At 42.4% G+C, this 23,404-nt stretch overlaps 1 protein-coding gene across 3 annotated transcripts in view; it reads left to right on the top strand.

The window, feature by feature from the left end:
• LOC115107503 (1-phosphatidylinositol 4,5-bisphosphate phosphodiesterase beta-1-like) overlaps positions 1–23,404 on the top strand; it is a 256,669-nt gene that overhangs the window by 167,134 nt on the left and 66,131 nt on the right. For 2 of the 3 annotated variants that reach the window (XM_065008903.1, XM_065008904.1), the window contains exons 15-27: positions 259–345; positions 1,122–1,192; positions 1,397–1,493; positions 1,767–1,851; positions 2,326–2,450; positions 18,316–18,470; positions 18,592–18,756; positions 19,502–19,601; positions 19,755–19,859; positions 19,992–20,107; positions 22,414–22,546; positions 22,687–22,740; positions 23,090–23,309. In XM_065008903.1, the coding sequence (XP_064864975.1) occupies positions 259–345; positions 1,122–1,192; positions 1,397–1,493; positions 1,767–1,851; positions 2,326–2,450; positions 18,316–18,470; positions 18,592–18,756; positions 19,502–19,601; positions 19,755–19,859; positions 19,992–20,107; positions 22,414–22,546; positions 22,687–22,740; positions 23,090–23,309 (1,513 nt within the window). The remainder of the gene's footprint in view (positions 1–258; positions 346–1,121; positions 1,193–1,396; positions 1,494–1,766; positions 1,852–2,325; positions 2,451–18,315; positions 18,471–18,591; positions 18,757–19,501; positions 19,602–19,754; positions 19,860–19,991; positions 20,108–22,413; positions 22,547–22,686; positions 22,741–23,089; positions 23,310–23,404) is intronic. The other variant, XR_010460892.1, reaches the window with a different exon arrangement.

Below are 23,404 nucleotides of genomic sequence, written 5' to 3'. Positions count from 1 at the left end.
TGCTTTCAATATACTCATTTACTCACGTGTTTCCTTTATTTTGGCAGTTACCTGTATATCCCGTGGGAGCTGGTGGAGGGAGAAATCTTTGGGACGGCTTCATTGTGATGGCTGGAATGGAAATAGTTTCCATGTGTTTGATACACTTCCATTCATTACAGTTCGGCCATTACACTGAGCCCATCCTCCGATTTCAGGAGACACCAGCCTGCACTGTGTATATCACATATTGGTTACTCCTTATTTGTTGTCCACCAGGGTCGGCCAACCAGGAGATGACCGAGTCCTCCCAGCCTCTAGAGGTCGCTGAGCTCAGCCTCCGACCACAGGGCAGGAAGTCCATTGGTGAGTCATGCCCATGGTCACACCATCAGATAGATACCCCTCAGTTACCTGGTCCTAAAACAACCCTTAGTAGCCTTAGTTCTATAACCTATTCCAGGGTTTCCCAAATTCGGTCCTCGGGTGCCCCTGGGGTGCACGTTTTGGGTTTTGACCTACTGCTACACAGCTGATTCAAATGATCAACTAATCATCAAGCTTTGATGATTTTAATCAGCTGTGTAGTGCTAGGGCAAAAAACTAAACGTGCACCCCATGGGGTCCCCAGGACAGAGTTTGGGGAACGCCGACCTAGTCACTTCCTCAGTTTCTTCCTGTCCCTATTCCCTTTCCCTAGCTCCTTCCCTTAATTCATTTTCCTATCCTATCTAGGGTTGCATTCTGGGAACTTTCAATAAATTGGGTACGTTAGGGAAAGGAAAAGGGGGGCGGGAGCTTGGGACAGGGTTGTAAAATTCTGGAAACTTTCAATAAATTCCCTGGTTTTCCTGAAATCCCGGTTGGATTTTGTGGAAAACCAGGGAATTTATTGAAAGTTTCCAGAATTTTACAACCCGGTCCCAAGCTCCCGCTCCCCTTTTCCTTTCCCTAACGTACCCATGGTGCAAGCTGCCGTAAACCAACTAAAAGGCTGGGTGGATCTGTCCCCATATTGCTTACACCTTCATTCACCCCGTTCAGAACTCCAAACCCTGGCGGTTGCTTTCTGACAATACAGCCTTCAGAAATCACTAGCATGTAGCCAGAGAAGCTAACTTAAACCTGCCCTTGTCTTTCAGGTGAAGTTGAGGCAGAGAGTGACGATGATGATGATGACGATGATGACTGCAAGAAGGGGTCCATGGATGAGGTAAGTAGCCCATCTTCCTTCTTTCTCCAGCAGCCTCGGGTGTCTCCTGTTTAATGTGTGCTGAGGCTGCCCCCTAGTGGAGATTCACAGAAAGACACTTTTACTCTTGAGCTATGTCCCGACAGTCAAACAAGGAGAGTAAAGGAGGAGAAATGAGAGGAGGCTGTTCTCTCTCTAACCGTGTGTCGTGTGATCCTCCTTCAGGGTACAGCGGGCAGCGAGGCGTTTGCCACAGAGGAGATGTCCAACCTGGTCAGTTATGTCCAGCCAGTCAAATTTAACTCTTTCGAGGCCTCCAAAAGTAAGCCCTTCATTCCTGATCACAACTCAACACCTATTTAGACCAGACCTGTTCCGAAGAACAACACCATACACACTCATTTGAATATGCCATGTGATTGTGAACCACAGGTTTTTGGCACTGTGAATACACTATCTCAAGTTAGTTGTTCTGTTACAGATTCACTCTTTCAAATGTTGCTGCATGTTTAAAAAAAAACAACAACAACTAGTAGAATCAATTCCGTAAGTTATGCCATTTTCAACATGAATTTGCCAATCAATCCATTTCCAGAGATCAATCGGAGCTACCAGATGTCATCGTTCGTGGAGACCAAAGCCTTGGAGCAACTCACCAAGTCACCTGTGGAGTTTGTCGAGTATCCTTCCCACTCTGTGTGGATGATTGACGTAAAATGTCTGTTCAAATCTTTTCCATTTTTTGAAACTCTCCCGAGTGAAGAAGTACATCAACAGCAATGTGAACTTGTAAATCACCTTCCCTGGTTAAGTAAAAATAGGGAGACTGGGGATCAAAGTAACACTTATAGGCATATGCTCACTATGAAAATATTATTTGAGTTAGATGAATCATATTTTTATACAAAACAAATGTGTCAATAAATGAAAAATGAATTGATGGATTTTAACAAAACTTCTTAGGCTCGTAGTAATACTAACCAAGCATTAGCACATAACAGTTATTTCTAATTTGAGTTGAGTTATTAAGCTGTTACATCAGACCCCATGTTACTTTGTTCCCCGGGCTCCCCTATCCGTGTAAGTGCTAGATATCTCAGTGCAGAAGGTAAAACCCCTCTCCAGATGTCCTCTCCTTAACGGAGCGTGTTCAGGTATAACAAGCTGCAGCTGAGTCGTATCTATCCTAAAGGCACCAGAGTAGACTCCTCCAACTATAACCCTCAGCTCTTCTGGAATGCAGGCTGTCAACTGGTGGCCCTGAACTTCCAGACAATAGGTAAGACCTGATTCATTTCCCACGAGACCATAGGTAAGACCTGATTCTTTTAGCACTAGACCATAGGTAAGACCTGATTCTTTTAGCACTAGACAATAGGTAAGACCTGATTCATTTAGCACTAGACAATAGGTAAGACCTGATTCATTTAGCACTAGACAGTAGGTAAGACCTGATTCTTTTAGCACTAGACAATAGGTAAGACCTGATTCATTTAGCACTAGACAATAGGTAAGACCTGATTCATTTAGCACTAGACAATAGGTAAGACCTGATTCATTTCACACTAGACAATAGGTAAGACCTGATTCGTTTCGCACTAGACCATAGGTAAGACCTGATTCATTTCACACTAGACAATAGGTAAGACCTGATTCGTTTCACACTAGACAGTAGGTAAGACCTGATTCGTTTCACACTAGACAATAAGTAAGACCTGATTCGTTTCGCACTAGACAATAAGTAAGACCTGATTCGTTTCACACTAGACCATAGGTAAGACCTGATTCATTTCACACGACACAATAAGTAAGACCTGATTCGTTTCACACTAGACCATAGGTAAGACCTGATTCGTTTCACACTAGGCAATAGGTAAGACCTGATTCGTTTCACACTAGACCATAGGGAAGACCTGATTCGTTTCGCACTAGACCATAGGTAAGACCTGATTCATTTCACACTAGACAATAGGTAAGACCTGATTCGTTTCACACTAGAAAGTAGGTAAGACCTGATTCGTTTCACACTAGACAATAAGTAAGACCTGATTCGTTTCACACTAGACCAGGGGTGTCAAACTCATTTCGCATCGTGGGCCACATACGGCCTAGGGAGATGTCAAGTGGGCCGGACCATTAAAATTATACCATACTCTGCTACACTGCTCCACGAAATTGAAAATTTATGGAGTTGTATGAACAGTAGAATTCCATCACACAACTTTTGTTTTGAAGCTGCTGACTAACATTAAAGTGCACATTTTTTAAATCACCACAGTAAGGATTCATCTTCACAGAGCTGTATTCTTTCAATGCAAACAGTATCTAAGGCAGCATTTTAAAGGTGTTAGTCTACTCTGGACTTGTATTTGTTCCTGAAACTTGGCATCTTTTGGCCTGTACAAGTGCATCAACACCAGGTGTCATGTCCTGACTAGCTGTCACTTTCAGAATGTCATTTAAGTGCTTGTTTGTGAGCCTTGAACGCATTTTTGTTTTATTGATATTCATCACTGAGAAAATTTGTTCACAAAGGTAGGTTGTCCCAAACATGCACAAAATTTTAGCAGCCAGGGCTGTTAATTTGGGGTACCCTGGTAGTAGATACTGATAAAATCTGTCCAGACCTACAGAGGCAAATTTGCCCTTCAAATCTGCATCACACTGCAAATCAATTATCTCTAGCTGAATTTCGACCGGCAGATCAGAAGCTTTAACTGTGAAAGGTGAGCGAAAAACTGAAAATTCTGTCTCAAGTTCACCAAATACCTGAAAACGTTTCTCAAACTCCCGCAGTAGTCCTGCAATTTTGTCTTTGTACCGTTTCATGTCCGCATCAGGTCTGGTCACACACACATCTCTCAGACAGGGGAAATGAGCAGGGTTGCCATTTGCCAGTTGCATCTCCCACAAAGTCAGCTTCAACTTAAATGCATGTATGTTGTCAGAAAACTGTGTGACAACTTTTTGCGGCCTTGCAACATTTTGTTCAGATTGTTCAAGTGTTCAGTAATATCAACCAAGAATGCAAGGTCCCGTAGCCATTCCTGAGATTGTAATTCCAACACCGGTTTTCCTTTTTCTCCATGAACTGTCCGATTTCCTCTCGTAGATCAAAGAAATGCCTCAGCACAGCGCCTCGGCTTAACCATCTCACTTCAGTGTGGTATGGCAGGCTGTGGGTAATGTTGCTGTCGCTGAGAAGTTTGTCAAACTGACGATGGTTCAGACCTCTGGACCGGATGAAATTTACAGTGCGAACAACCACCTCCATGACGTGGTCCATTTTCAGCGACTTGCAACACAATGCCTCCTGGTGCAAAATACAGTGAAATGTCCAGAAACGATCTCCTCCATTAAGGGCTTGTACTTTGTCTTTGAACTTTGTCGCGACACCTGCTTTCTTTCCGACCATGGATGGCGCGCCGTCTGTAGCCAGGCTGACAGCGCGGGACCAGTCCACTCCAACTCTGTCCAATGCAGCAACGACAGAGCCGAAAATGTCCTCGGCTGTTGTGGTGTCCATCATTGGCACCAACTCAAGAAACTCTTCAGTAACAGTCAATGTCTCATCAACTCCTCGAATAAATATGGCCAGTTGGGCCACGTCTGTGATGTCAGTGCTCTCGTCAATTGCCACGGAAAATGCAATAAATGACTTGACTCTCTGTTTCAATTGACTGTCTAAATCTGCCGATAGTTCCGAAATCCTCTCTGCTATAGTATTCCTCGTCAGGCTAATATTGGCAAAAGCTTGTCGCTTCTCGGGACATACAAGTTCAGCCGCCTTCATCATGCATCGTTTAACAAAGTCACCGTCGGAATACGGCCGATGCTAATGCTATTTCGCTAGCAATTAGGTAGCTGGCTTTTACCGCTGCTTCACTGACTTCTCGGCTCTGGATGAAAGTTGACTGCTGTTTCCTCAGACCCGCCAGCAATTCGTTAATCTTATCTCTTCTCAGTTGTCCTTGCAAGCCGTCATATTTTTCGCTGTGATGAGTCTCGTAGTGGCGTCGAATATTATATTCCTTCAATACCGAAACTTGTTGCAAACACACCAAGCACAAAGGTTTTCCGTGCATCTCTGTAAATAAATAGGACGTGGTCCATTTTTCTTTGAAAATTCTACACTCCTTATCTACTTTTCTCCGTTTGGATAACGACATTTTGGCTAATGAGGGTGTAGCGGAGAGGTAGAGACCAAGGTATTAACAACGTCGTAACAAGCAGCAGATGGCGCATTGATACCGTCTGCTGTTTTCAGTCTGTCTCAGTGATGCGGCTTGTCTTCTACTCTGATGGAAAGAGTGCGCCCCTTAGCGGATAATCCATGAATTGCAGCGAATTAAAAATATTAATTCCATGTCTTTTATGCATTTTTTCCACTTTCAAATTATCCTGCGGGCCTAATCGAACCTCCTTGGGGGCCGGTTCCGGCCCGCGGGCCGTATGTTTGACACCCCTGCACTAGACAGTAGGTAAGACCTGATTCGTTTCACACTAGACAGTAGGTAAGACCTGATTCGTTTCACACTAGACAGTAGGTAAGACCTGATTCGTTTCACACTAGACCATAGGGAAGACCTGATTCGTTTCGCACTAGACAATAAGTAAGACCTGATTCGTTTCACACTAGACCATAGGTAAGACCTGATTCATTTCACACTAGACCATAGGTAAGACCTGATTCGTTTCGCACTAGACAGTAGGCAAGACCTGATTCGTTTCACACTAGGCAATAGGTAAGACCTGATTCGTTTCACACTAGACCATAGGGAAGACCTGATTCGTTTCGCACTAGACAATAAGTAAGACCTGATTCGTTTCACACTAGACCATAGGTAAGACCTGATTTGTTTCACACTAGACCTTAGGTAAGACCTGATTCATTTCACATTAGACCATAGGTAAGACCTGATTCGTTACACACTAGACAATAAGTAAGACCTGATTCATTTCACACTAGGCCATAGGTAAGACCTGATTCGTTTGGCACTAGACAATAGGTAAGACCTGATTCGTTTCACACTAGACCATAGGTACGACCTGATTTGTTTGGCACTAGACAATAGGTAAGACCTGATTCATTTCACACTAGGCCATAGGTAAGACCTGATTCGTTTGGCACTAGACAATAGGTAAGACCTGATTCGTTTCACACTAGACCATAGGTAAGACCTGATTCATTTCACACTAGACCATAGGTAAGACCTGATTCGTTTCACACTTGACAGTAGGTAAGACCTGATTCGTTTCACACTAGACAATAAGTAAGACCTGATTCGTTTCACACTAGACAGTAGGTAAGACCTGATTCGTTTCACACTAGACAGTAGGTAAGACCTGATTCATTTCACACTAGACAATAAGTAAGACCTGATTCATTTCACACTAGGCCATAGGTAAGACCTGATTCGTTTCACACTAGACCATAGGTAAGACCTGATTCGTTTCACACTAGACCATAGGTAAGACCTGATTCATTTCACACTAGGCCATAGGTAAGACCTGATTCGTTTGGCACTAGACAATAGGTAAGACCTGATTCGTTTCACACTAGACCATAGGTAAGACCTGATTCATTTCACACTAGGCCATAGGTAAGACCTGATTCGTTTGGCACTAGACAATAGGTAAGACCTGATTCGTTTCACACTAGACCATAGGTACGACCTGATTTGTTTGGCACTAGACAATAGGTAAGACCTGATTCATTTCACACTAGGCCATAGGTAAGACCTGATTCGTTTGGCACTAGACAATAGGTAAGACCTGATTCGTTTCACACTAGACCATAGGTACGACCTGATTCGTTTGGCACTAGACAATAGGTAAGACCTGATTCGTTTCACACTAGACCATAGGTAAGACCTGATTCTTTTCGCACTAGACAGTAGGTAAGACCTGATTCGTTTCACACTAGGCAATAGGTAAGACCTGATTCGTTTCACACTAGACCATAGGGAAGACCTGATTCGTTTCGCACTAGACAATAAGTAAGACCTGATTCGTTTCACACTAGACCATAGGTAAGACCTGATTCATTTCACACTAGACAATAGGTAAGACCTGATTCGTTTCACACTAGACAGTAGGTAAGACCTCATTCGTTTCACACTAGACAATAAGTAAGACCTGATTCGTTTCACACTAGACAGTAGGTAAGACCTGATTCGTTTCACACTAGACAGTAGGTAAGAGCTGATTCATTTCACACTAGACAATAAGTAAGACCTGATTCGTTTCACACTAGGCCATAGGTAAGACCTGATTCATTTCACACTAGACAATAGGTAAGACCTGATTCGTTTCACACTAGACAGTAGGTAAGACCTGATTCGTTTCACACTAGACAATAAGTAAGACCTGATTCGTTTCACACTAGACAGTAGGTAAGAGCGTCTGCTAAATGACTTAAATGTAAATGTAAATGTAAGACCTGATTCGTTTCACACTAGACAATAAGTAAGACCTGATTCATTTCACACTAGACAATAGGTAAGACCTGATTCGTTTGACACTAGACAATAGGTAAGACCTGATTCGTTTCCCACTAGACCATAGGTAAGACCTGATTCGTTTCGCACTAGACCATAGGTAAGACCTGATTCGTTTCGCACTAGACAATAAGTAAGACCTGATTCGTTTCACACTAGACCATAGGTAAGACCTGATTTGTTTCACACTAGACCATAGGTAAGACCTGATTCGTTTCACACTAGACCATAAGTTAGACCTGATTCGTTTCACACTAGACCATAGGTAAGACCTGATTCGTTTCACACTAGACAATAAGTAAGACCTGATTCATTTCACACTAGACAATAGGTAAGACCTGATTCATTTCACACTAGACATTAAGTAAGACCTGATTAGTTTCACACTAGACCATAGGTAAGACCTGATTCATTTCCCACGAGACCATAGGTAAGACCTGATTCGTTTCACACTAGACCATAGGTAAGACCTGATTCGTTTGGCACTAGACAATAGGTAAGACCTGATTCGTTTCACACTAGACCATAGGTACGACCTGATTTGTTTGGCACTAGACCATAGGTAAGACCTGATTCATTTCACACTAGGCCATAGGTAGGACCTGATTCGTTTGGCACTAGACAATAGGTAAGACCTGATTCGTTTCACACTAGACCATAGGTACGACCTGATTCGTTTGGCACTAGACAATAGGTAAGACCTGATTCGTTTCACACTAGACCATAGGTAAGACCTGATTCTTTTCGCACTAGACAGTAGGTAAGACCTGATTCGTTTCACACTAGGCAATAGGTAAGACCTGATTCGCTTCACACTAGACCATAGGGAAGACCTGATTCGTTTCGCACTAGACAATAAGTAAGACCTGATTCATTTCACACTAGACCATAGGTAAGACCTGATTCATTTCACACTAGACAATAGGTAAGACCTGATTCGTTTCACACTAGACAGTAGGTAAGACCTCATTCGTTTCACACTAGACAATAAGTAAGACCTGATTCGTTTCACACTAGACAGTAGGTAAGACCTGATTCGTTTCACACTAGACAGTAGGTAAGACCTGATTCATTTCACACTAGACAATAAGTAAGACCTGATTCGTTTCACACTAGACCTTAGGTAAGACCTGATTCATTTCACACTAGACCATAGGTAAGACCTGATTCGTTACACACGAGACAGTAGGTAAGACCTGATTCGTTTCACACTAGACAATAAGTAAGACCTGATTCGTTTCACACTAGACCATAGGTAAGACCTGATTCATTTCAAACTAGACCATAGGTAAGACCTGATTAGTTTCACACTAGACAATAAGTAAGACCTGATTAGTTTCACACTAGACCATAGGTAAGACCTGATTCATTTCGCACTAGACCATAGGTAAGACCTGATTCGTTTCACACTAGACCATAAGTAAGACCTGATTCGTTTCACACTAGACCATAAGTAAGACCTGATTCGTTTCACACTAGACCATAGGTAAGACCTGATTCATTTCACATTAGACCATAGGTAAGACCTGATTCGTTTCACACTAGGGAATAGGTAAAACCTGATTCGTTTCACACTAGACCATAGGGAAGAGCTGATTCGTTTCACACTAGACCTTAGGTAAGACCTGATTCATTTCACACTAGACCATAGGTAAGACCTGATTTGTTTCACACTAGACAATAGGTAAGACCTGATTCGTTTCAAACTAGACCATAGGTAAGACCTGATTCGTTTCACACTAGACCATAGGTAAGACCTGATTCGTTTCACACTAGACCATAGGTAAGACCTGATTCATTTCACACTAGACCATAGGTAAGACCTGATTCATTTCACACTAGACACTATAGGTAAGACCTGATTAGTTTCACACTAGACCATAGGTAAGACCTGATTCATTTCACACTAGACAATAGGTAAGACCTGATTCGTTTCACACTAGACCATAGGTAAGACCTGATTTGTTTCACACTAGACCTTAGGTAAGACCTGATTCGTTTCACACTAGACAATAGGTTAGACCTGATTCGTTTCACACTAGACAGTAGGTAAGACCTGATTCGTTTCACACTAGACAATAAGTAAGACCTGATTCGTTTCACACTAGACCATAGGTAAGACCTGATTCATTTCAAACTAGACCATAGGTAAGACCTGATTCGTTTCACACTAGACCATAGGTAAGACCTGATTCGTTTGGCACTAGACAATAGGTAAGACCTGATTCGTTTCACACTAGACCATAGGTACGACCTGATTTGTTTGGCACTAGACCATAGGTAAGACCTGATTCATTTCACACTAGGCCATAGGTAAGACCTGATTCGCTTTCACTAGACAATAGGTAAGACCTGATTCATTTCACACTAGACCATAGGTAAGACCTGATTCGTTTCACACTAGACAATAGGTAAGACCTGATTCGTTTCACACTAGACCATAGGTAAGACCTGATTCTTTCACACTAGACAGTAGGTAAGACCTGATTCATTTCACACTAGGCAATAGGTAAGACCTGATTCGTTTCACACTAGACCATAGGGAAGACCTGATTCGTTTCACACTAGACAATAAGGTAAGACCTGATTCGTTTCACACTAGACCATAGGTAAGACCTGATTCATTTCACACTAGACAATAGGTAAGACCTGATTCGTTTCACACTAGACAGTAGGTAAGACCTGATTCGTTTCACACTAGACAATAAGGTAAGACCTGATTCATTTCACACTAGACAGTAGGTAAGACCTGATTCGTTTCACACTAGACAGTAGGTAAGACCTGATTCATTTCACACTAGACAATAAGTAAGACCTGATTCGTTTCACACTAGACCATAGGTAAGACCTGATTCATTTCACACTAGACCAATAGGTAAGACCTGATTCATTTCACACTAGACAGTAGGTAAGACCTGATTCGTTTCACACTAGACAATAAGTAAGACCTGATTCGCTTCACACTAGACAGTAGGTAAGACCTGATTGACTTAAATGTAACTAGACAATAGGTAAGACCTGATTCGTTTCACACTAGACCAGTAGGTAAGACCTGATTCATTTCACACTAGACAATAAGTAAGACCTGATTCGTTTCACACTAGGCAATAGGTAAGACCTGATTCGTTTCACACTAGACAATAGGTAAGACCTGATTCGTTTCCCACTAGACCATAGTAAGACCTGATTCATTTCACACTAGACCATAGGTAAGACCTGATTCATTTCACACTAGACAATAAGTAAGACCTGATTCGTTTCACACTAGACCATAGGTAAGACCTGATTTGTTTCACACTAGACCATAGGTAAGACCTGATTCGTTTCACACTAGACCATAGGTAAGACCTGATTCGTTTCACACTAGACCATAGGTAAGACCTGATTCATTTCACACTAGACAATAAGTAAGACCTGATTCATTTCACACTAGACCATAGGTAAGACCTGATTCATTTCACACTAGACCTTAGGTAAGACCTGATTCATTTCACACTAGACAATAGGTAAGACCTGATTCATTTCACACTAGACCATAGGTAAGACCTGATTCATTTCACACTAGACCATAGGTAAGACCTGATTCGTTTCACACTAGACAATAGGTAAGACCTGATTCATTTCACACTAGACCATAGGTAAGACCTGATTCATTTCACACTAGACCATAGGTAAGACCTGATTCATTTCACACTAGGCCATAGGTAAGACCTGATTCGTTTCACACTAGACAATAGGTAAGACCTGATTCGTTTCACACTAGACCATAGGTAAGACCTGATTCGTTTCACACTAGACAATAGGTAAGACCTGATTAATTTCACACTAGACCATAGGTAAGACCTGATTCATTTCACACTAGACATAGGTAAGACCTGATTCGTTTCACACTAGGCAATAGGTAAGACCTGATTCGCTTCACACTAGACCATAGGTAAGACCTGATTTGTTTCACACTAGACCTTAGGTAAGACCTGATTCATTTCACACTAGACAATAGGTAAGACCTGATTCGTTTCACACTAGACAATAGGTAAGACCTGATTCGTTTCACACTAGACAGTAGGTAAGACCTGATTCGTTTCACACTAGACAATAAGTAAGACCTGATTCATTTCACACTAGACCATAGGTAAGACCTGATTCATTTCACACTAGACAATAGGTAAGACCTGATTCGTTTCACACTAGACCATAGGTAAGACCTGATTTGTTTCACACTAGACCTTAGGTAAGACCTGATTCGTTTCACACTAGACAATAGGTTAGACCTGATTCGTTTCACACTAGACAGTAGGTAAGACCTGATTCGTTTCACACTAGACAATAAGTAAGACCTGATTCGTTTCACACTAGACCATAGGTAAGACCTGATTCATTTCAAACTAGACCATAGGTAAGACCTGATTAGTTTCACACTAGACAATAAGTAAGACCTGATTAGTTTCACACTAGACCATAGGTAAGACCTGATTCGTTTCGCACTAGACCATAGGTAAGACCTGATTCGTTTCACACTAGACCATAAGTAAGACCTGATTCGTTTCACACTAGACCATAAGTAAGACCTGATTCGTTTCACACTAGACCAGGGGTGTCAAAGTCAAATGGACGGAGGGCCAAATAAAAAAATCAGCTACAAGACGAGGGCCGGACTGTTCGAATGTTCATTGAAAATTTTTTAAATGACCTGATATAGTCTAGTGAACCTAATTGAACCTACTGGTAAAACCTAACAAATATATTACAATATGATCAGATAAATAAAGACAATATTTTCTTATGGCTCTGTCAGTAATCTTTAATTTTCAACAGACACAAAAGACAAATTTCCTTTATATAAATATCCCCATAACATGAACATTAAATAAAGAAACCTGATATTCAACTAGACCATCAGTAGACTATATTTTCATTTTAGCAAAAGTAAGACCTAAATTTACTTCAAACTAAACCAATAAGAGCAATTTTCTATCATCCACTCAACTGAAATATTTTTTGGCAAAATATAATTGGATTGAAATACAAAAAAATAAAGTGCAAAACCTGATTAATCAAAAACAACACTTTGTTTAAGGAGAAGTAACATGCAGTGAAAACAAATATTAAGACCTTTAACTTTTAAACTTGACCTGAGGTAAAACCTGATTCTTTCTAAATATGTGATTGCACAGTAATGTTCACTTGTTTGAGGTTGAGGGTGATACTTGGTGGTGTCCCATCTTTTCCACAAGTTCATCAGGTATGATTTTCACACTAGACAGGGTAAGACCTGATTCATTTCTGACAGCTGAAGAAATCCTCAGGTAAGACCTTGACCTGGAGGTGTTCAGCAGACAGTAAGACCACTTTCTGTGTGATGTTTTGTTCAGACAATAGGTAAGGTTCATCAAAGAAAACAGTTGTTCAGACCTGTATGTGCTAGGTAAACATAGACAAGACAATTGAGCAGCCTGGATAAGACCTGATTCGCACAGCTGGGGCATTGTGCCGGGAGGTAAACCTGAACTCCGACAATAGGTAAGACACCCACTGCCCATATTTTGCCCTCAGTGCATCAATTGACCATTGGAGGTAAGACCAACTCCATTTGGAGGTTTCACACTAGACCATAGGTAAGACCTTTCATTTCAACAGACAAAAGACCTGGGTTTCACACTAGACAATAAGTAAGACCTGTTCCAACCTGCTTTTTAGACCATGCTTCAAAGTCAGACAAATCCATAAGTAAGACCTGATCGACACTAGTCAGCGGTAAGACCTGATTTTTCAGCCAACTGTGTGCTCGGGAACGGTACTGGTAGAGAGCTTCTCTTTCATGGTCTGGCAGCTGGGAAAGTGGCTCAAATTTTCTTTCCTAGATCATAGGTAAGACCTCTCCCACAGACCAGTTTGGTTTTAAATGCCTTCACTGTACTGATTCATTTCACATATCAGACCATGACAGATCCCGACCCCATGCAGCTGCACTAGTTTAGGTAAGACCTGCATTCAGATGACTAGTAATTCGTCACACTAGAAAAGCCATTTCACACAGAAACATTTCGTCTCGAGTTGTGTTGTGTCTTTCCTGATTTTTCTAGACAAGAACAGACAAATCTCCTCACAATAAGTAAGACTGATTCGAACCTGACATCTTTGAAGACACCATTTCACACTAGACAATAGGTTAGACCTGATTCATTTCACACTACCTCTGTGTGATAAGGTAAATCACCTGATCCGTTTCTAACTCCGACCTCAGAAAGACCTGATTCGTTTCACTTGACAATAGGTTAGACCTGATTCGTGATTCAAACCTTTGGCTCTGATAAACCTGTTAACCATGGTAAGACCTGTGATGATGCTCATTAGTTTCACATGCTCCATTTTCAAACTAGACCATTTGATTAGTTTCACACTAGACAATAAGTAAGACCTGATCCTGGTGTATGATACCATAGGTGACCTGATAACTAGCTGTCAGCTCACCTGTCGCGTTTTCACTCTTGATCTTTTCCATTAGACCATAGTATCTTCGCACACCAGTCCGCTCCTGTGTCCACTAGACCATAGGGAAGAGCACACTAGACAGGTGCTCCTGATTCATTGTCAAACCCACGAGTTTTTCCCAAGGCAGCTCCATCTCATTTACACATCTTGACACCTCTTTCATACAAATCATGACCCCGTAGGTAAGACCTGTGCCATGACATAGGGAAGACCTGATTCGTTTCACACTAGACCAAAAACCTGATCTGTCACGCTTAGGTTGACCTGAGTCCACTCCGACCATAGGATGAAAATTGACAACTGGGCAATGTCAGAAATGGTCGACCTGCTCTCATCCACAGCCAGTAGAATATGCAATAAAATCTTTTCCCTTTTTCACAAAACTGACTCTTTTAGATTGATGGACAACTGGTCTACTCTCTCGGCAATGGTGTTTCTTCTCAGACTCACATTTAAAACCAGAGTTGACCTGATTTTTCTGACCATAGGTAAGACCTGATTAGTTTCACAAGACAATTTAATCATGACAGTTTTTTCGATGAAATCCCCTCCGTAAATGGCCTGGGCTGATTTAAGACCTGATCTCTTCTGCCAAAAAGACCTAAAACTGGCCTTGACAGCAGCCATAGGCCTTGTGATTTGGCTTTTTCACACTAGGCAACAGAGACCTGATCGTTTCACACTTTGAGGACCTGATTCGTTTTAGATTCCTCTGCCTTTTGTAGCCTTTGTTCCATGTCCATATTCTTGACAATTTTTGTCCGCGTGACCTTTCGACAGTTTCACACTAGACAGTAGGTAAGACCTGATTCGTTTCATTCATTTCACACTTTCATAATGTCGTTTCTCAGATTATAAGACCTGATTTCAGTACCGCCACACTTTCATCACACAGACAGAAGACACACAGGTTTTCCAGCTACCATTAAGACCTGAACACACTAGACCATCCGACTTTCCCACCTTGTTTGAAACCCCGGTTCTCAGTATCCACCTTCCGTTTTAAGACCTGATTTTTGACAGTAGGTAAGACCTATCTGAAAGTTAATTTTACTGACCTGATGCTGACCATAGGTAAGACCTGATTCGTTTGGCACAATAAAGGTATTGAAATGACCAGGTAAGACCTGATTTGCTTTCACACTAGACCTTAGGTCACCTTTGCATTGTGACAATGTAGTATTGTGCGTGGTAAACCTGATCTGACAATAAGTAAGACCTGATTGCTAGACCATAGGTAAGACCTGATTCATTTCAAACTAGACCATAAATCAAGATCATCCCAGGGGTTTCCACTAGACCATAGGTAAGACCTTCTTGCACTAGGGTAAGACCTGGATGTTTCACACCCATAAGTAAGACCTGACTCTGACATATGTGCACACTAGACCATAGGTAAGACCTGATTCATTTCACATTAGACCATAGGTAAGACCTGATTCGTTTCACACTAGGGAATAGGTAAAACCTGATTCGTTTCACACTAGACCATAGGGAAGAGCTGATTCGTTTCACACTAGACCTTAGGTAAGACCTGATTCATTTCACACTAGACCATAGGTAAGACCTGATTCGTTACACACGAGACAATAAGTAAGACCTGATTCGTTTTAAACTAGACCATAGGTAAGACCTGATTCGTTTCGCACTAGACCATAGGTAAGACCTGATTCGTTTCACACTAGACCATAGGTAAGACCTGATTCATTTCACATTAGACCATAGGTAAGACCTGATTCGTTTCACACTAGGGAATAGGTAAAACCTGATTCGTTTCACACTAGACCATAGGGAAGACCTGATTCGTTTCACACTAGACCATAGGTAAGACCTGATTCATTTCACACTAGACAATAGGTAAGACCTACCATAGGTAAGACCTGATTTGTTTCTGACCTTAGGTAAGACCTGATTTAGGTTAGACACACTAGACAGTAGGTAAGACCTGATTCGTTTCACACTAGACAATAAGTAAGACCTGATTCGTTTCACACTAGACCATAGGTAAGACCTGATTCATTTCAAACTAGACCATAGGTAAGACCTGATTAGTTTCACACTAGACAATAAGTAAGACCTGATTAGTTTCACACTAGACCATAGGTAAGACCTGATTCGTTTCGCACTAGACCATAGGTAAGACCTGATTCGTTTCACACTAGACCATAAGTAAGACCTGATTCGTTTCACACTAGACCATAAGTAAGACCTGATTCGTTTCACACTAGACAATAGGTAAGACATTTACATTTTACATTTAAGTCATTTAGCAGACGCTCTTATCCAGAGCGACTTACAAATTGGTTCATTCACCTTATGACATCCAGTGGAACAGTAGTGCATCTAAATCTTTTAAGGGGGGTGAGACCTGATTCATTTCACACTAGACCATAGGTAAAACCTGATTTGTTTCACACTAGACCATAGGTAAGACCTGATGCTACTATTGGTAAGGTCCAAATCAGTATATCATCGGTTTGTTGCGGTTGAGGTTATAGGTTGGTATAGTGATACTAGTGAATTGGGAAAGTACTGTTTGATCTTGTATTCCTGTAACTCTCTCATTCACTCTCTATACCTTTCTCAATTCAATTTAAGAGCTTTATTGGCATGGGAAACATCTGTTAACATTGCCAAAGCAAGGGAAGTAGATAATAAACAAAAGTGAAATTTACAACAAAAATTAACAGTAAACATTACACTCACAGAAGTTCCAAAATAATAAAGAATTTTCAAATGTCATAATATGTACATATACCGTGTTGTAATGATGTGCACCTAGTTAATGTACAAAAGGGAAAAGGTGTTTGTTCTTCACTGGTTGCCCTTTTCTCGTGGCAACAGGTCACACATCTTGCTGCTGTGATGCACACTGTGGTATTTCACCCAGTAGATATGGGAGTTTATCAAAATTGGGTTTGTTTTCTAATTCTTTGTGACTCTGTGTAATCTGAGGGAAATATGTGTCTCTAATATGGTCATACATTTGGCAGGAGGTTAGGAAGGGCAGCTCAGTTTCCACCTCATTTTGTGGGCAGTGTGCACATAGCCTGTCTTCTCTTGAGAGCCAGGTCTGCCTACGGCGGCCTTTCTCAATAGCAAGGCTATGCTCACTGAGTCTGTACATAGTCAAAGCTTTCCTTAAGTTTTGGTCAGTCATGGTGGTAAGGTATTCTGCCACTGTGTACTCTCTGTTTAGGGCCAAATAGCATTTTAGTTTGCTCAGTTTCTTTGTTAATTCTGTAATTATCTTTTTGTTTTCTTATGATTTGGTTGGGTCTAATTGTGTTGCTGTCCTGGGGCCTCTGTGGCGTCTGTTTGTGTTTGTGTTTGTGAGCAGAGCCCCAGGACCATCTTGCTTAGGAGACTCTTCTCCAGGTTTATTTATCTGTAGGTGATGGCTTCGTTATGGGTGGTTTGGGAATCACTTCATTTTTGGTGGTTGTACAATTTAACAGCTCTTTTCTGGATTTTGATAATTAGATGGTATCGGCCTAATTCTGCTCTGCATGCATTATTTGGTGTTCTACGTTGTACACGGGGGATATTTTTTTGTAATTCTGCATGCAGAGTCTCATTTTGGTGTTTGTCCCATTTTGTGAATTCTTGTTTGGTGAGCAGACCCCAGACCTCACAACCATAAAGGGCAATGGGTTCTATAACTGATTCAAGTATTTTTAGCCAGATCCTAATTGGTATGTCGAATTTTATGTTCCTTTTGGTAGCATAGAAGGCCCTTCTTGCCTTGTTTCTCAGCTCGTTCACAGATTTACCTGTGGTGCTGATGTTTAGGCTGAGGTATGTATAGTTTTTTGTGTGCTGTAGGGCAACGGTGTCTAGATGGAATTTGTATTTGTGATCCTGGCGACTGGACTTTTTTTGGAACACCATTATTTTTGTCTTACTGAGATTTACTGTCAGGGCCCAGGTCTGGCAGAATCTGTGCAGAAGATCTCGGTGCTGCTGTAGACCCTCCTTGGTTGGTGACAGAAGCACCAGATCATCAGCAAACAGTAGACACTTGACTTCATATTCTAGTAGGGTGAGTCTCTTTCTCCCTCTCCTCTCCCCCTCTCCCACTCTCACCTTTCCCTCCCTCCTACCTCTCTCTCCCTCCTTCTCTCTCTCTCTCTCTCTCTCTCTCTCCATCAGACCTGTCCATGATGTTAAACCTGGGCATGTATGAGTACAACGGGAAGTGTGGCTACAGGCTGAAACCAGAGTTCATGAGACGGCCGGACAAACACTTTGACCCCTTCGCTGAGAGCACTGTGGACGGCATCGTAGCCAACACGCTGTCTGTCAAGGTGCTTATCTGTGTGTTCCGCGTACAGCACGTGCGTGTGCGTGTTTTGACTGTATGTGGTATGGGTGCACGGACTTCACAGCTCTCATCTGTTTTTATCATCCTCGTCTCTCCGTCTCCAGATCATCTCAGGCCAGTTCCTGACCGATAAGAAGGTGGGGACGTATGTGGAGATAGATATGTTTGGTCTGCCGGTGGACACCAGAAGGAAGGGTTTTAAGACCAAGACGTCTCAGGGCAACGCTGTCAACCCTGTCTGGGAGGAGGAGGCCTTCACACTCAAGAAGGTAAAGCATAATATAGGGCAGACTGTTATGGGATTTGTAGTTCTTTAAGGTAAAACATATATACTGTATAATATATTGTGATTGCTACCAACCTTTTTTGCCTGTCACCAGTATCCTTGACATTGATTGTTATTGGTATTGACCATGTATTTACAGTGCCAGTCAACATTTTGGACACATGTACTCATTCAAGGGTTTTTCTTTATTTTTTAAAACTATTTTCTACATTGTAGAATAATAGTGAAGACATCAACACTATGGAAAAACACATATGGAATCATGTAGTAACCAAAAAAGTGTTAAACAAATCAACGTATATTTTAGATTTGAGATTCTTCAAAGTAGCCCAAGGAGGAGTGTGTGTGTGTGTCATCCCCACACATATAGTGTAGATGTCTTTTATTCTCGTGTCTACAAATAAAAATAAAAATAATATTGTGTGTACTTGTTTGATATGAATTGTTGAGGAAGAGCTTGCTAGCAAGCATCCTCTGCCAAATAAAGGTGACAAATAAACTTGGATTGGATCATGATCCAGGGTAACATTGTCAACCCTGTCTGTGATGAGGAGGCTTTCATCCTCGAGGAACCCATAGAGAGAAATAATGTTCTATTGAATTATGTGTGTAAATCACTGTTTAAAACATCACGGAGCACGTCTTTATGGGATTTGTAGTTCTTTAAAACCAAGAACCCCCAGGTTAATGTGACCATCCATGTTTCTGTGTCTGTGATGGTTCCTCAGGTGGTTCTGCCCACTCTGGCCTCGATGAGGATTTCTGTGTTTGAGGATGGAGGGAAGTTCATTGGCCATCGCATCATTCCTGTGAATGCCATCCGCCCAGGTGAGGCCTATAGCTTAATAGTCTGACTGACTACAATTCTGGTCCATTTTTCTGCTTGAGTGATGCTGTGTAACAGTCCTTTAGCTTCTGATTACTCACCCCTGTGTGTGTGTGTGTGTGTGTGTGTGTGTGTGTGTGTGTGTGTGTGTCCAGGTTACCACTACATTGGTCTGAGGAATGAGAAGAACCAGGCTCTGACCCTTCCTGCTCTGTTTGTCTATGTAGAGGTCAAGGACTATGTCCCTGATACATTCGCAGGTACAATGGCTGACATACCTTACAGAATACTGGTATAGAACTAAACCATGGAGTTATAACTAGTTTTATGTTTCCACTGGCTTTACATAACAGCATCGAGGATACATTCTGTTCCCCCGTTCTCTACCTCAGATGTCATCGAGGCGTTGTCCAATCCCATCCGTTACGTCAACCTGATGGAGCAGAGAGCCAATCAACTGGCAGCTCTCACTCTGGAGGAGGGAGCAGAGGAGGAGGACAGCAAAGAGGTGGGTGTGTCGTCCGTCATCCCCACACTAATCGATAAGTAACAGATCAATGAGCCTCTCCTCAGGCAGTAGGCCTGTCTCTTTGTGAAGAGATGATTGGGTTAGAGCTATTGACCAGGGCTCAGGAACTAAGGGTTGAGGGCTAGGATGGAGGGAGTCGTGGGACAGGGGGAGACAGAGATGAAGGGTGAGGGGGGCAGGGGTATCACGGGGGTGAAGGAGGGGAGGTTGGGGTAAGAAGGGGGGTGAGCTCTGAGGGGTAGTAAGGGAGTTGTTGGTGGAGGTGGGCCCCAAGGGAGCTGTCTTGCCTGATTTGCCAGCTGAACTGATTATCCACAGGGACATCCAATAGAGAGCCTGTACATGCTGACACCTTGGCAACGGTCGCTTAGTGAAATAGTGGGCTTCCCGCTGGAGTGTCAGAGACAGAGGGAGAGGAAGAAAGACGTGAGTGGAGAGCAGAGGAGAACAGACTGTCCTCTCCTGTCCAAAACAGGCTTAAGGAGAGAGGACTCAGTAACAAACAAATACATGCCAAGTACTACAACAAGTCAGGGTTGAAGAGAACCTAGAGAGGGACATTGAGACAACGTAAGGAGAACATTGGCTAAATGTTAGTGAAACGTTAGAGAGTGTTGTCAGTGTGACGTTGGTCTGAGCCATGCTGAGAGTGGGGTACCAAAGCTATGTCTACAAGTTCTCCAACAGGCTACAGGTAGGCTCTGGGTGTGTGGTGTGTTGATTGTGCTGTTGTGTATTTGCCATGCAGTAGCTTCTGCTTCTAATGGAGTAATGGCATCGTATGGTTCCACTCTGCTTATTTACATCTCATTGCATAGGCCGCAAAAACATTCTCAGCGTTACCATTTATATGTTGGGCTGTAATTTGCCATGTGTGTCATACACATCCAGATGATGTGCTAAGTAAATGGGAAAAGTAGTGTTTTACCTGATAAAATACTTTGAGACCCAGTGAATAGTAGTGTTTTACCTGATAAAATGCTTTGAGACACAGTGAATAGTAGTGTTTTACCTGATCAAATACTTTGAGACCCAGTGAATAGTAGTGTTTTACCTGATAAAATGCTTTGAGACCCAGTGAATAGTAGTGTTTTACCTGATAAAATGCTTTGAGACACAGTGAATAGTAGTGTTTTACCTGATCAAATACTTTGAGACCCAGTGAATAGTAGTGTGGACCTGATAAAATGCTTTGAGACCCAGTGAATTGTAGTGTGGACCTGATAAAATGCTTTGAGACCCAGTGAATAGTAGTGTGAACCTGATGAAATGCTTTGAGACCCAGTGAATAGTAGTGTTGACCTGATAAAATGCTTTGAGACCCAGTGAATAGTAGTGTGGACCTGATAAAATGCTTTGAGACCCAGTGAATAGTAGTGTGGACCTGATAAAATGCTTTGAGACCCAGTGAATAGTAGTGTGGACCTGATAAAATGCTTTGAGACCCAGTGAATAGTAGTGTGGACCTGATAAAATGCTTTGAGACCCAGTGAATAGTAGTGTGGACCTGATAAAATTATTTGAGACCCAGTGAATAGTAGTGTGGACCTGATAAAATGATTTGAGACCCAGTGAATAGTAGTGTGAACCTGATAAAATGCTTTGAGACCCAGTGAATAGTAGTGTGGACCTGATAAAATGCTTTGAGACCCAGTGAATAGTAGTGTGGACCTGATAAAATGCTTTGAGACCCAGTGAATAGTAGTGTGGACCTGATAAATGCTTTGAGACCCAGTGAATAGTAGTGTGGACCTGATAAAATGCTTTGAGACCCAGTGAATAGTAGTGTGGACCTGATAAAAGGCTTTGAGACCCAGTGAAAAGTAGTGTGGACCTGATAAAATGCTTTGAGACCCAGTGAATAGTAGTGTGGACCTGATAAAATGCTTTGAGACCCAGTGAATAGTAGTGTGAACCTGATAAAATGCTTTGAGACCCAGTGAATAGTAGTGTGGACCTGATAAAATGCTTTGAGACCCAGTGAATAGTAGTGTGGACCTGATAAATGCTTTGAGACCCAGTGAATAGTAGTGTGGACCTGATAAAATGCTTTGAGACCCAGTGAATAGTAGTGTGGACCTGATAAAATGCTTTGAGACCCAGTGAATAGTAGTGTGGACCTGATAAAAGGCTTTGAGACCCAGTGAATAGTAGTGTGGACCTGATAAAATGCTTTGATACCCAGTGAAAAGTAGCATGGACCTCATAAAATGCTTTGAGACCCAGGGAATAGTGCCTCGTAAATGCAATGTGTCAGTATCATTGTCAATGTATTTGACTGACAGGTGGATGCGGGTGGTGATGACCCCATGGAGCCTGACCCCCGGGTGACCGTGCCCGCAGAGAACGGAGTCAACCACACCCCCATCATCGCCCCCAAACCACCCAGCCTTGTTAGCCACCAGCAACAGCCCACAGGTACAGGTCAAGTCTCCACTTGAACTTACAGTGACTCCAATATGGCAACCAGTAAACTTCAATTTGTCACGCCACAACACATTTACAACCCACTTGATCTGACAAAACCCTCACTAACAAGTGTATATATTGTGTATCAGGTTCAGTGAAAGCAGCAGTGAAGACTGAGGACGTAATTCAGAGTGTTCTTACAGGTAAGACTGCAGTAGGACTCGTATTAACTCGTATTAAGATGACTTTATGCGTCAATTGACACTTCCCGACAGATTTTCTCGCCCTCCAGACCCAGGATTCGAACTGGCAACCCTCCGGTTGCCAGCTCAACTCTCTAACCAGTAGGCTACCTGCCCGGCTACCCTCGATCGATGCATGTAAACAGATTGCATGACATCACCAATCTGAAACATGAGGGAACGATGCACACGATCTGTAAAGGAGCAGAACCAATACAGGTAGAAAGTCAAACACTCATGTCCTCCCCCTCCCTCCCTCCCTTTTCTCTTTTCCTACCCTCCATCCCTCTATCCTCCCTCCTTCCTCCAGAGAGTGAGGCCCAGACCCTGGAGGAGTTGAAGCAGCAGAAGGGCTTTGTGAGGGAGCAGAGGAAGCAGTATAAAGAGATGAAGGAGTTGGTCAGGAAACACCACCGCAAGACCGGCGAGCTGATCAAGGAGCACACGGCCAGGGCTGCAGAGCTGCAGAACCAGCACCAGCGCAGGCGCTCCGCGCTGCAGAAGAGCCACAAACGAGACGGTAAGAAAAGGTAGGTGGCCCTCTTTCTCCTCCTACTCTTCCTCCCTGCCCTTCTTCCTGTATCCCTCTGTTTCTCTCACTATGTGTCGGTCTCCACGTCTCTCG

This window comes from Oncorhynchus nerka, linkage group LG24 (assembly GCF_034236695.1).
Source record: "Oncorhynchus nerka isolate Pitt River linkage group LG24, Oner_Uvic_2.0, whole genome shotgun sequence".
Taxonomy (NCBI): domain Eukaryota; kingdom Metazoa; phylum Chordata; class Actinopteri; order Salmoniformes; family Salmonidae; genus Oncorhynchus; species Oncorhynchus nerka.
Note: the sequence above shows the minus strand (reverse complement) of the source record. Positions and strands in the feature narration are given on the sequence as shown.